The 14,955-nt window shown below is 39.4% G+C and overlaps 3 protein-coding genes across 3 annotated transcripts in view; 2 read left to right on the top strand and 1 right to left on the bottom strand.

The window, feature by feature from the left end:
* Positions 1-14,955, top strand: part of LOC146690274 (uncharacterized) — a 300,316-nt gene that overhangs the window by 65,606 nt on the left and 219,755 nt on the right. The gene's annotated exons all lie outside the window — the stretch shown is intronic.
* Positions 40-7,961, bottom strand: hcn5 (hyperpolarization activated cyclic nucleotide-gated potassium channel 5). The gene is made up of 10 exons (XM_085434912.1): positions 7,624-7,961; positions 6,509-6,695; positions 5,832-5,936; positions 5,523-5,660; positions 3,924-4,085; positions 3,640-3,733; positions 3,400-3,527; positions 2,807-2,953; positions 2,290-2,527; positions 40-1,823 (listed from the first exon to the last, which is right to left on the bottom strand). Exons 1-10 carry the CDS (start codon positions 7,806-7,808, stop codon positions 1,651-1,653), a joined length of 1,557 nt encoding a protein of 518 aa, XP_085291038.1. The 5' UTR covers positions 7,809-7,961; the 3' UTR covers positions 40-1,650.
* cox17 (cytochrome c oxidase copper chaperone COX17) lies at positions 11,544-13,512 on the top strand. Its single transcript, XM_085434930.1, has 4 exons — positions 11,544-11,637; positions 12,512-12,637; positions 12,722-12,832; positions 13,346-13,512. Exons 2-3 carry the CDS (start codon positions 12,519-12,521, stop codon positions 12,804-12,806), a joined length of 204 nt encoding a protein of 67 aa, XP_085291056.1. The 5' UTR covers positions 11,544-11,637; positions 12,512-12,518; the 3' UTR covers positions 12,807-12,832; positions 13,346-13,512.

Below are 14,955 nucleotides of genomic sequence, written 5' to 3' on the forward strand. Positions count from 1 at the left end.
TTTATGGCTAAAGTCCAGTTTATTAAAACTTGGGTCTTATCCACACAGATGAGCTAAAACATTACAACCAATCACAGATGAAATGATTCTCTGAGCTATATTAGACAATAAGTGATCTCACAGTCATTTTGTTGAATGTGGGAGAAAAGTTGCATGTGTAGACCTGAGAGTCTGTGACTAGGACCAGATTTTTATCACGATGGCCAGACAACTGGGTCGGAACACTTTAGTAACAACTTCCCTCAAACCTATTGTCACCTGGTGACAATAGGTTTGAGGGAACGTTTTTGGATTCACGTTGGCGCCGCCTTGCAACTCACAGGACTTTGAGGATCTGCCACAAAGTGCCAGATAACCACAGGGCGGAGCATATTAGAGAGGTGATCATAATTTTTTAGCTCATCATTTTAAAATATTTAAAGAAAATCCGAGCTGGACTGCATGAAGATTTTTATTACTATGGTCACCTGAGGAGCACAAGACCAAAATTTCTCTTTGTCTAATAGTTTAAAGCCAAATACCTGAGAAACTCAACATTTCATCAACCAAAAGTTAGTGTCTTTACTGTGCACAGTGCAGAGCTGTTAACATGGCAGTAAATGTAATTGCTGAGATCTGGGAATAAAAAGTTCAAAGAGGTTAAGAACCCAAGAAATCAGACAGTCAAAAGTGCATATTCACGATTAGCCACACTACGACTGTTTTGAGGCAAAACATCCATCATGAACAGGAGCACTCACAGGTAGATCAAAGATAAAACAGCTGGTCTAAACCAGTGGTGGGCATTTCATTTTTCCAAGGGACCACATGAGATACGGACTGTTCCAGATGGCCGCACTAATTATTTGTTATTATTGGTGTAGCCCTCCACAACAGTCCCTAACTGTGATAACTATTTGAAAAAATTGGCAATAATTTTACTGTATGCCTTTTGCATAAATAAGTTCCTCCAACAGCCAAATTAGTGTAAAACTACTGCTCTCCTTATTGCTTACATTTGACCAAATTTTTATTCTTTTGCCACAAATAATATGCACTGTACTTAGTATGAATGTAAAATCCTGTTTATTTCCATAACCTGTCTAAGAACTTACCCCAGTCTAGAGAAATCCTAGAATAGCCGGAGTGCCCAGTTTCTTGTTGCTGCTTACCTATACAGCTGACGTAACAGAAACGATTTGCCTAGCAACAAAAATGGCTAGTTTATATAGCGTAAGTGTTGTCTTTCAAAATGAAAAAGATAGTGGAAGGGTGAAAGGCTAGCAGGCACATGTGCATACAGCCTACAGCAAAGATGAATTAATGATAAGTATTTCCTATGACCATAAGGATGTGAATGACCAGATTTCTCTGTGTTCCATGTAAACACTAAACCAGGATAAGCTTCATTACTGGGATACGGAGAAGAAGGTGGCTGAGATCAAATCCTTCACCATGTTTACTGTTGTTTATTACTGATAACTGTTGGATCAGCAGACATAATAATTCCTAGATTGAAAGACTTTAAAACTTTCCATAATGTCCTTGAATAAGAGTCCAACTGGCGTCCATGTGGGTGAGTCTCATGGTCCATGACGCAACTACCTAAAATGCCCAAGAAACGCGTCGTCCTTTTAGGTAATACTGTAATTCCAAGTGCTGTTTTTGTTCTTACACGAGTCCACCATCAGAGTTGAGCAGAGCCATTTTTTCCAAGTCCTTCCTGACATCTGGGAAGCCCTCCAGCGCATCCTGAAAGTCGTCCCAGGACAGAGAGAAACACTGGCAGTCGGTCAGTGCTTTCACTGTGGCCAGATGTTTGCCCTTGTTCAGCACACATGTCTCTGTACACACAGAAGGGTCCGTAAGACTGTGGTTAATGAGCAAATAAAATCTCATGACGGGGATGAGATCTGACAATTAATCCTAAATTAAAGCTGAGTTGTCCGAGGGAGGCCTGCTAAGCTTTAAACGTCGCAGAGATCTGCTGCCAAAAAGATTTGGAAGTGTGCGCATGTAATGATGGAGAATTAAAGAAGTCAGCCAAATTGGCAAAAAAGGAGAAGATTTAATCACTTTGGTTCAACACTGTTCTTCTAAAACACAAATGGCAACAAAAAAAACAAATAATAAATATTCTGCAGAGGAAATAATTTGGAAACTTTTCAAATTAAACACATGACACATGCCTAAAATTGAACCCCTAACCATCACCAGTTATTTTTTTTATTGTTTTGCAAGGCCTGTCTTAGAGCTCATGAATTATTATTAGACACCGGCAGCAACTATATTTGAGTAAATCCAACTCACCTCCAAAGAAGTCTCCATCACACAGTTCCCTTTCATAGGAATCAGTCTCCACAAGGACTTGGCCATGATCGATGAAGAACATGCGGTCGCCCGGGACATTCTGTCGGACGATGATGTCTCCTTCCTGGAAAACCTCGTACTGCAGTTTGAGGAGGACGGTGTTGATAAAGCTTTGATCTCTGTTCTGAAACATCGGCACGTTTCTCAGCAGCCGGCTGCACATCACTGTCACAATTTGCTGAAAAATACACACAAATGAACAAACACAAAGCTTGGTATGACAAATGAAGATAGACGTGAGCTAAGAAACAACAAATCACACTCAGTTCAGGCAAGATTAAAGAATGAATGAAAAACAGATATTTATGTACACTGAGTGAATGTGACCAAGATACACAAAAGCATAACTGTGAATCTGTATGTATGAGGATGACATCTCATATAGATATCAATATGAGATCAACCAAAACAAATCAATCTCAGCCAGTTTGGAGATTAGCAATAACCCCATCTATACCTCTTTGAGTGCTGAGGACACGGTGTCCATGACGTCCTTCTCATCAAACCACTTCCCTCCATAGCGAGCCTGGTAGTAGTTGTTGATGCGAAGCTGCAACTCTGGAGGGAGCTTCATGAAGGCCATGTAGTGCTCCAAACGGCTCATCTGTTGAAGATGGATAGAATATATTACATTAGATTACCATGTATAGATTATATCATAAGTTTTAAATATATTACTTGAACAATTGAATTCAGAATAACGATAAGTGATTACTTGTCAATAAAAGTTCAATCTAACTACAAAAAGTCTAAATTAATCAGGAAAAAATTCATTTAGAAATTACATATGTTGAAAGGAACTCAATATATTTTCACTACTGCTAATTTCTATTATTTCCGATAGAATTCAGGTAGAATTGACAGAAAGTAGAGGAATGACAAAGGTTTGGTGAGCCAGGAACTAAATCATGGCTTTAGTTGCTTAGGGCATCTTAGCCAAGCAGAACGTATATACTGTGCAGTGCTTCCCCCCCGTTTTTAGTCGGTTTAACCTGTTTATTTCTACACTGTACTTGCTGTTTAAGGAGTATAAGTGTCACCCATGAAGACCTTGCTCTTGTACTCCTTGGCCGCTGGGTCAAGGTTGGCGATCATGGCTGTCGCATTGGCCACGAGGACGGTGTACATCAGACATCCGGACACCATGCTGACCATGACGATCCACATTTCAACATAATCTAGAGAACAAAACAAAGACATGCCAGTGCAGTTGAGTGTTCACATCTGAGGGAGAATATAGATCATATTTGCTTTTTAAAGTGGCAGAGAAAGAAAACTTAAACTCCTAACTTGTTGGAGCGTCCATAGAGCCATAAGAGAGAGCAATCATCTGGGAGAGAGCTCGGAAAACACCCCATGAGTACTTAACGATGACCGTGGCATTCTGAAAGGAAAGGTTCAATCATTATTGTCTATTATTTATCATCGTAAGACAGGCTTCTAGGTTAACATTGTTAATTTTTTTTCTCTTTTTCTCATTATTGCATTTTTACAGTCCTTAATTGTCTACATTGAAGACAAAGCGAGAGCTACAAAACATCTCAGTAAGCACTGATGTGTAAAATGAGCTTCACCATCAGGTTTTCTTTGCGGACCCAGCAGTCGTTGGGAAACTCCTCCAGCATAGGCACAAAATACTGGATGCATCCGTTCCAGTGGCACAGCAGGAAAATCATTGTGAAGAGAGACATGATGCGGATGAACAGGCGAACCACCTCCAGGTTTGCATTTGACACCTGTCAGGAAAAGGGTACACGACACTTGGTCAGCGGGTAATACACAGCATTACACTGTACTGATAGAGTGTTTGACCGAGTGGACATCTTTACAGCAGCAAACAGGGTGTACACTTGTTTTAGGGTCAGCCAGCTCTTTCTACTGTATTAAGGATTCATATTCACTCATATGAATGTTGTTGTTTTGGGGTGTGGAACAGCCATGATTTAGTTATTTATTGGGCAAGCTTGAAGGATCAATTTGACCTTTTTATCGTTCTGGTTTATTAGAACCCAGGTCTTACTTTAATAGTTTTGTTCATTGTTGAAATATACAACATTGCACGATCACTTCAATACAGCGAGGTCAGATGGTACGAGAAACATGAGGAGCTAGGCTGTAAGTGAGCCGGCAGTTTAGTCAGATTATCTTAACCACCTCATTTGTTAGCCCTGTGATGGGTCTGATGACCTAACTAAGGTGTACCTTGCCTCTCACCCTATCACAGCTGGCCCCAACCCTACACAAGTGGAGAGCAAAATATATGTAATGGACTTTATTTGCAAGTAAAATAATGGTAATTGCAAAGGAAGGCTGAGAGAACACGACTGCTGTAAGAAGACAAGCTCAAAGTTGGAGTGGGACGTTGATGTGTGAACTATGAGGAACACGTGGGCTAATGGTTTAATCATTTTCTTGTGCCAATGTACATGTTTGATCATTCAGCTGCTTGTATTTCTAGCTTAATGTGACTTCAGAAAAAAAGATAATGTTTTTTAATAAACTCAAAATATGCTCTAAGGACAGATTTCTTGATCCAAACCTAATTTACCAGTCAGTTAAAAGCACACTACCCACAGATGCCACAAACTGCCACAACGGACAAGAAGCTTAGTGCAACAAGAAGACCTCCAAAACGCGAGCGACGTGTTGATAAAACACTACATTAACCCTCAGCCTGCCACTCTACCATGATCTGATTCCTGAACAGAGCCCAGACTTTTGGCTGCACGATCTGTTAGAGATGAGACAGGCAGCTTTCATCAAAAGAGAAAGACAGCTAAAGCACAGCATAAAGTTTCCAGGATTTATGGGAACCCCCAACAAAACACACACTACAAACCATTTATTATTGCAACTAGATAGATAATGCGATAAAAACACCTTGCCAGAGAGATAACAGTGTTGTTCTATATGAAACTGTCATTATATTGACCATTTGTTACATAAACCCATGTTGATTGAGCCCAGTGTTTCTGTATTTACTGTTTACTAAACACCGACAGGCAAATTCACTTAGAAAATAAGCATATTGCCCATCAGTGCACGAGCATGACATTGCTAAGTGTCAGATTTGTCACTAGAGCCCGGTGCCGTAAAGTATCGGCAGCAGGGAGGAGAAAGGCTGATTGAATTTCAGAGGTGAGCTTTGACGACTCTCTGGCATTTAAACTTACTTTCTCCACTTCGTTGAAGAACCGGACCAGCCTGGAGACTCGAGCCAGCCTGATTAAACTGAGGATCCGCACAAACATCAGTATCCTCATCATCTTGTTGGTCTTGGAGGGGTTGTCATCGTTGTGGTAATGTAGTCCCTGACATTGTACATTAAAAATGCTGCAATTAGAATCTTAATCCACCTCATTTGCTCATTTATAACTTTGCTTAAGTGTCAGCAACGCTTTCTTGCTTTTCTAAGTGCTAACATATACAGTACAGAAGAAGTACAGTGTTGGCTTTTCCTGCCTCTTCCTCTTTATTATTACCGCAAACAGCAGTATGTAGCCAATTGGGAAAGCTGCTATAACGTCTGGAATGAACCATGTCCTCAGGTAGCTGACTCGGATCCGCTTGATATCCAGAATTGCTTCCTGTAAAACAGAACAGAGCAGCAGAGTAAGCAGATAGATGAAGGCGCCGTTCACCATGTGCTACAATTGCATGTATAATTTAACACTCGAACTAAAACAATATTTGGCGAGTTCATCCAAAAGTAAGTGAGTGTGATGTCAGACGAGCTTGGCAGGGTTCTGAAAATGTTACAGAGGCACATGCATCAATATTTCAAGCAGACCAAGAGTAAATCTGGCAAAACCAGATGTGCGGTCGAGAATAAACACAGGAAAAACATCACAGATGGGCCATTAGGAAGACAGAAGTCACGAAACACGAGCCAGCGAAAACAAACAGGACATATTGCGCATAATACTTAATTTGAAATGTTATACTTCTCATTCATCCACAACATCATAATCCCCGTTACAAAATCAAACAGCAGTAGCCGTTTTCGCCCGTGTCCAGGAGCTAAGGGGGATGCCGTTAATCTAGCCTTTCGTGTATCGAGTAGATTACAGATGGTGCAGAGATGGAATGTATGTGCTCGTCTGCACCCGGATTATAGACTTCCAGATTGTGTCTGAAAATAGAATATAGCCACTCTCACCTCTGCGTCCTCGGTTATGATCCCCGTCCGGAAATTCAGTGCCACATCTATTAGGAACAAAGTGTCTGAAAACACGTTAAAGCCTTCCCATGCCAGCCCGCTGTTTCCGTCCAGAAAGGCTATCTCCATGGGAATCCCAATCAGGTTCAGAAATGTGATGACCATCATGATCAAGATGTAGTAACTCCTAGGGGAGGAATGACCACAAAAACATATGTGTGACTTTCCAGTAACTCTTATTTTCCATGTCACAGTGTAGTGGAAAGTCTCACATCATTTGCTAAAAGAACTCATTAGACAGCCGGTAAGGCAAGCCGATTCATGCACACGAAATACTCTGATAATGTAAGTGTACATCTCCTCAGCCAGGGTACGATTGCCAGGCTCAAATAACTCTGCTCTCTGATCTCAATTGTTTCATTCCCTCTCTAATTTCCCTCCATCTGATCATCTTACAGACTAATATTAGCAATCCTGCATATATAATACAAAACCAGCTCTCTGTGAAAACGCGTTCCTTAAAGAAGTCATTTGATAGGTCCGTATTTTTCTTCTAACTCGGTTATTTCTTATAAACCTTGGATCGTTCTTTTAGGTTTCTTGCGTCACTTTAAAATCTACTTGTTTCCTTTTATCCTAAAAATAATGCATCTGATTGTCGGCTTTATTTCTAAGGCTTTCTCTATTGTGATATCAGAAGAAAATCATTCTCATTGCCAATTAATGACTGGATGAATAAATACTGTTTAGCATTTAACACTTTAAAAGTTTAACCTAGAGGACTCAAGAGGAATTCCTCTTCTGTCTCATCCAACAACGGTGTGATTTATGTAATATGGTAAACTTATGGTACTCAGTAAATCTATACGCAGTATCTATATTTGTTTTCATTAACGCACTTATTCTAATGATATTCAAAGGAACAAGTTAATGCATTGCACCTTTGTATTTCCGGTAAATACTCCAAAAACTGAACTATAACATGTATAATTATTCATTAAATGTAAGGGAGAAATTAAGTAATCGGTTAACTATAAAAACTTGCAGAGACAGACCAAAGAAACAGTGGAAGTGATATGCATGACTGACCTCAATCTATCAGATATATTAAATACCTCATGAGGCTGAAAGGGTGAATGACAAAGACTCCACTCTCCAGCTGTCGGATACACTCCTTCTCCACGGCCACCTCGCTGCCGTACACGTACAGGGACTGTCTGTTCAGTTGCGGGAGAAGCAGGGCTCTCCATCCACAGTTGGCTTTGGTGCATGCTACGTTGGGACCTTTCAATTTCTCCATGGCCAACTTTAGTTCCCTGTGATCAGCCGAATGCCATCCTCCCCTCTGCTACTGCTGCTTCTGCCTCTTCTGAGGATGAGTAGAGCCTGACTCTACCAGCTCTGACCTCTCCTATTGGTCACAAGGTAATATTCTAACAAGCCTCCCAACCTCAGGGCTTATTGAAGCTGCGCGGAGCGAGGCGAGTGGATACCCGCCTTTCTGCTCGATCCCTCCCTCCCTCCGCACCCTCTCCGTCTGCCTCTCTCTATTTCTGCCCCACTCCCCCCCCCTACACTTCTTTTCTTTTTCACCCAGCTCATCAACTATTCAGTATCTGTGTCTCATCCCCACATAAATCAAGCCGTGTCAAGAGGGCAAGGTCCAGCTCACATTAATACCAAAGACAATGATGGGTGTGTGCCTGTACAGGGGATGGGAAGGGATCGCAATTATTGTCATGTGAAATATACATCTGGCAGCATGTACAGGGACAAGTTCAACCTGGGCCACCTCTAACTGGGGATGTAATTAAACCCTGTACTGTGTTACCTGATACTGTACATATGCATGCAGCTTTGAGCCAGCTCCCATGTTGTTTGTTTGCACATATCACATCAGTAACAGTAAACAAAACAAAGGCTGAAATATTTATTTCCCTGGATGACAAAATGGAAAATTTGGAGATGATTTACCTGGATCTTTTTTGAACTCTGTTGGGTGGGTGGGATTCATTGCAAACTTGTTAGTTTAGCAAACGAAAAATAAAACTGATATTAGAGGTTGTGCCAGCACAGTGGGATTAACTTAGAGACCGTGTCAGTGGGTAAGGTGAATTACTGGCAGCTTAGGCCATGGGATGTGTCTAATAATGTGAGCTACATTTTATGAGATGAAATCTTTTTTAATAACTTTGTACAACTGTCCCTGTGGAGAAGGGTACAGGAAACAATAAAAATGGTCGTGTATAAGAAAATTCTCTCTGTTAGAGTCCAGACTTTGCAGATTTGCAAGGGAAATGCTGTTGATGTGTGTGTGTGTGTGTGTGTGTGTGTGTGTGTGTGTGTGTGTGTGTGTGTGTGTGTGTGTGTGTGTGTGTGTGTGTGTGTGTGTTAGACCTGTGCCAACCTGTCCAGGTGCACAGTCTCTTTCCCTCAGTGTGTGTCCTAAAATAGGCTTCAGTCCTTTGTGACCTCAAATGTAAAAAAAGACTTTTACGAGATTACTGGATGTCATACTGATGTAGTTTTCACTTTCACTGACATGTAAGTGTTAAGCGCTGAATTCAGGCTACATGTCTTCAAATAATAATGCAATGTCTGGCAGAGATCTGGTTGAGTGACGGTGATGTGTAGGTTTGCTTCAGAGGAAATGATTACTGAAACCAAAAACGAATAAATTAATGAAGGCGAGGAAGGAATTTAGTTTTTACGACATTCCAAAAACAACATAAATTGCTTTTCCAGTGATTTTCTATGACTAAGAATGTATTATATTTTTTTCTTGGTGTATTTGGCTATGGTTAATCTAGTAAAGTTAAGTAAAACAATATTAATATAGGATACAAACAATGGATTTAACACATTACACACTCTGTAAGCCATTTACCTCAACTTCCAGTTCTGGCATTAAAACATACACAACACATTCAGGACATCTGTAGTTCAGGAGGTACTTTTGGTTGTTTGCTAATCAGAAACTCGGTTCATTCTTTTTCAAGATACTGAACCTCAGATTGTCCCCGATGCATGCTTCTGATGACTGCATGGTTGTTAGAAAGCCATGACAAAAGCAGCTCAGTGAGTAACCCAACCTGCAGTTTAGTTGCAACTGCCCTTCTTTGTTTTCAGTGTATGTCACAAGTTCTCTGTTTCAAATACTAATCAAACAATAGTAAAATAGGAGGCCTACATTTGTCAGAAGCTGCTGAAAGTTTTCTGCCAACTGGACAACAAGGCATCGGGCGATCAGGACTCAAACTGTGGCTCTCCACCTGTCTTCCATTTGTGAACACCAAAACAGTATTTGGATCAAATTGAGCATAAATTGCAGACAACATATGCATTTATATATGTGTCATATACACAGTAATACAGTGGAAAGCATAGCAAAGACTGCAGAAAATGGAAGTGCATGTATCACAGCACAGAACAATATGCTTACTTGCTTATTTATCTAGCACACAGCTGGCCCTCAAACTAGAGTAAGTGACTCTGTGCCGCTGCTTACGCATTGCTTTGTTGTGGTGACGCACAATAGACCCAGTAGACATGTTGAAGCACACACATACCTTTCGGTACTGCAGGTCCGAAAATGAACATTTTTCATATTCCAAAACTCCCGAGGCAACATTGTGTATATTGCGCCCACCAGCAGCAACTGCGTCTTACACAACAGAATATCTTACAGAGTTGTGTAGAAAAATAAAATCTGTGCAGTGCTGATGTTAATTTTCTGAGTGTACACGTTCTTGATCATTACTAAAGCGTAGGTTTTATAGGAAGCGTGATGCTGCAACAAATTATTTCTAACTTTTACGATAAAAATATTTTTTAAAAATCTGGTTGCAGCTACTCAAATGTGAACATTTGAAAGTTAAATGTTTGAGTTTGGACTCAATAATCTGCAATCATCCAGCACTGACATATCATTAATAGCACGGTGCAATAGAACTTCATGCTTGGTGATGTCGACCATGTGGATGAACCTGATATCCTGAATCATAAATGTCAGCTGCCCTTTGTACATTTTTTCTAATGTACTAATTCTGTCTGTCTACAAAACAGAAAACAGAAGAACATAATATAATGGGAATTTGAGAACATTTTAGCATTAGCACCTGTAGAAATTAAATGTTATATACCTATGTGGTATGTGACTTTTGTTGCCATGATGCCAGGTCTCTCTTGGAAATGAGATTTTTAATCTCAATGAGATTTTTTTTACCTGGATAAATAAAGGACTAATAAAAATAATAAGAAATGATTAGGTACAGTTTGAAACATTTTCAGATGTATTCTGTACTCTATACCAAGCAGGTTTTCTTTATACTGTCTAAGTAAATGTAAATATATAATGTATTTTTCATATTATCGCTTTCTTTACTTGATGTGTATGTGTATTTTTTTAGTGGAAATATAGGCAGTTATAGTTATATAGTTCATAATTTATTTAGCAACATTTCTCTTGGTGTTACATCTGTAATGTGATATTTGGGTCTTTTATTCAAATATATTGTCCTACATTGTGTAGGACTATATAGATGCCCTACCTATTACAAGAAATACAATTGTTTTGGTTGTTTGGCCAAATTAAACCTTAACTATGAAAAACCTTTAACAATCAAAAGGGGACATTAGTTGGACATAACTATTTGTGATCCCTCTTTTCAGTTCAAACAGAATATTTGAAATAGCCTGACCCAGTGTGGGAATATGACAGATAACTAGCTGGCTAGCTAACTAACAAACTAACTAAAAAAGAAGTCTTAAACTTAGCATCGTCTTAAGCAATTTTAGCTAAGGGTTTCAATTTTAAATGTAAGTTAATGTAAAAAAAAAAATCAAATTAGCTAATAAAGGTAAACCAATCAATAAATAAGCAACACATAAGTTAATGCTTGAATATTCAGCACTGAGAATAATTTCAGCATGCGTCTAACAAGTTTACCATACATTCACATACCTGTCTGCCTGGTGGTAATACAGTACTACATTTCCCAAAAGTCTCTAACACGGCACATGACATTGTCACGTGACTTTGACAGGCGACCACGTGTTTCCCGCATGTTAGTTCCATATTGAAGGTGAATCGTCGGTGTACTGGCGGCAGTGTCGGCCTCCCCATACAAGTAAGAGAGCGTTACACAATATAGCTTAGCTACGTTAATAACGAGCAGGAGGCTTAACTGCTACGTTACGGCTTGAGTAGGTTTGGGCGAAACGCTTGTATGTTATTAGTTATGTCATCACTGTTAGCCACCGTGAGCTAACTTTGTTAGCTGACAGTAACATTACGCAACAAGGGTTAGATAAAGCTAGTAAACCACAACACTGAGGCAAACAGAGGGTTTGTGGGGTTTTGTTTTGTTTTTGTTTTTGTTTATTTATTTTAAATTATTATGAGCAACTCTGAAGGCTCGGATGCTTCAGAGTCATGTGTTGTGTGTTGCATGTGGTGACTTTGCCGGTTGACCTAATCATAAGTACATAACTACCTTGTCATTGCATCAGTTCAGCGCCCTTCAGCAGCAGCATAAATGTAATGGTAGGACGTTTCATTAGTTGATTAGCAGTTTTATGAAACGTCATAATGAAGCGACACCAAAAAATATAAAATAGTGGCTTACTTTGGCGAATCCTCACACTTTTCTTTTATTTAACTGTATTTTGTATCATTATGAGCTTTTTGGTTGGACCGTGAGTGTTTAGAGTATTTTAGTGGCATTGCTTTCCTCATCCCGTGTTCTAGTCGTCAAATATCAATTTGTCCTTCGTTGAATATTAAAACAAAGCTAAAGCAATTCATGGGATCACAGTCGGTTCACACCTCTTTATTTGACACGTGAAGAAAAATTCCTGTTGCATATTCCAGCATCCCTGTGAAAAGTGTTTGTCAGCTGATAACGACGTATGTAAATCTAAATGAAGCCTGAGTGAAAATACATGCATGTTACTCAGTGGTTAAAGTTTGCCAGTCCTCATCAGCTCATTTCCTTGTTTCAGTCAGAAGATGTCAGCCCTGTCTGCAGCCAGCGTCGGGACTGCAGCTGTGACTGAGAGCACAGAGCAGAAGAAGCCACTGAAGCCATGCTGCGCATGTCCAGAAACAAAAAAAGTCAGGGATGCTTGGTGAGGAGCTGGCCAGAGAAATTGAAATGGTCTTCTCGTTTTAAGTGAGAATGTTTATTCATCCATCATGTTTGTTTCCACCAGCATCATTGAAAAGGGAGAGGAAAACTGCAGGGACCTTATTGAGGCACACAAAGACTGCATGAGGGCACTTGGATTCAAGGTCTAACTAGTTCTTCTGTGCGTGCTTGTGTGGTAAGTATTGAATAAAACCACTTCAAACAGTCCCAGTGTTTTAATTTTTCTAGAGAACTAGAGTCATTTGTAGCGATTAAATACCACACTAGAACATGTTGCTGTGAGCTTTAATATAAATATAGAATTGCAAGAACTTTGAGTGACACACATTTATCAATATTATTATTCATACTGTTGAAATGAATCTTGCATGTGATGGGTGCACACTGAGTTTCCATGCCACTAGTTGAATGTGCTTTGACAGCCTCAATATATGTTTGAATAGAGTCAGTGTGGCGTGAAAGTGGGCACCTGACCTTTCTGTGAACCATGAAAAAGCCGGACCTTACTGTGGTATCAGCGTTACTTGTTTATACTGGGTTTAACGGCTTTCCCCTTTTGCCAGGGCAGCACTTTTTAGGGCAGCTCAATTTAAATAAAATATCTTCCAGATTTTCACTTGCATACAGCGTCAGGTGTGATGTAGTAGTCATGTGAATTGCTGATTGTGTGCATTTTGGTCTCTTGCAGTGTGCTGCTGTGTGTGGAAGGTGACCCTGGGTATTTGTTTCTTCACTCCCCCCCTGCACTTCTTATTTATACCTTTTGTTGGATTAACTGTGCGAAAACTATTTTTTCAAGTCTGCAAAATCTGAGAAATTCTGATGTGACATTGAATAAAAATCCTATGCAATAAACTTGTTGTGAAGGTTTTTTTTATTAGTCGTGCACTCATCTTAAGGTTTGCATTGAAGATCAGTTCTGCCAAGGGAAACGGTTGCTTGCCACAGTTGCTGTTCCTGGTATGCACTTACAGTTAAAAATAACTCTTGCCCCTGCAAAGTCAATACTTTGCATATCTGCATTCTTTTTCCACAGTGTGTCACTGTCACTGAAGTGTGCTTGGCTGTGGACATCATTTTCACACTTTGAAAAAACACTTGAAAGGAATGCGATAGTGTATTGGAAAACACTCCTAATTCACTTCATATTATGCCCACACTGAAGGGAATATATACATACATATTATATGTATACCATTACATATATAGGACCACTTTAAACATAGTAAATGTCCCTCAGTAGTCATGTAGGAAGTGTTTCTCACATCTCTGTAGGCTGACAAGTGTAAAGTAAAATTATTAATATAAAAGATTCAATACTGTACACAGGCTGTATAAACAATCTTTCCAGTTAACACAAGTTATGTTACAATTTACATTTTCTAATTTAATGTGTTTTATAATTTTGCAGTTTGAAACTATTATGTTATATATATATATATGTTGCCAGTCAGCAGTTTAAAAGTCACCACAAATCATGTCAGATTCTTACTTCAGTGCATGCTTATACTAACTTAAAATGAGAGATTATCTGTTCACTTAGCTAACATTCATAATTTTATGTCTGCAACAAATTAGAGAAATCTTACACAGAAGGGTGCTCATAGAGAATGCTAAAACCAAAGCTCTTTTTCTCAAATTAAAAATGAAGCAATTGAGAAATTCGCCTACATTTATTGCTTTCTTCTTTTGCACGTGATCCACCTCTCCGACAAATTGCACTGAAAACACACTCTCCACCCTGACGGGAGGAAAAAGCACGTCTGGCTGTAACTTTTATTGCACTGAATTTAAAGTCCTTTTTTTGATTACATTATCTCTGATCATTTAGTACTGCAAACAGTGTGTCTCCTTATTGCCAATATTGATGTTTGGCTGATATATTGGTTCATCACTCACCGTACCCTAAAGGAAATCATAGACATAAGAAGCCCAACTAGCTTTCATCTGCTTTTATTCACTAGGATTCAGATTGCTGTCCTCCTGTTAACCAGAGACAACTGGCAGGGCAACAGCGACACAAACAGCCAAACGGAGAGAAAGAAAAATCAGTCAAAAACTGGAAGCACTGTTGCTGAATATATGGAGTTTTGTATTCTTGTACCTTGAAAATCAACACTTCTTAATATTAATTTCCATTGCAAAGTTTTAATTTTAAAATAGTATTCATTCTTATTTTCACTGAGCAATATTCATATAGACTGATATTTAGTCCCTGTGAGCTGTCCACACACTGAGAGCCGGATATGTGAGGCGATGTTGGTGTGTGTTTATACCTGAAATCTGACCTGAGCTGCC

The sequence above is a fragment of the Copadichromis virginalis genome, linkage group LG16 (assembly GCF_057382275.1).
Source record: "Copadichromis virginalis isolate Kocher_CV1m ecotype Utaka linkage group LG16, C_Virginalis_male_GT1.1, whole genome shotgun sequence".
Classification (NCBI taxonomy): Eukaryota; Metazoa; Chordata; class Actinopteri; order Cichliformes; family Cichlidae; genus Copadichromis; species Copadichromis virginalis.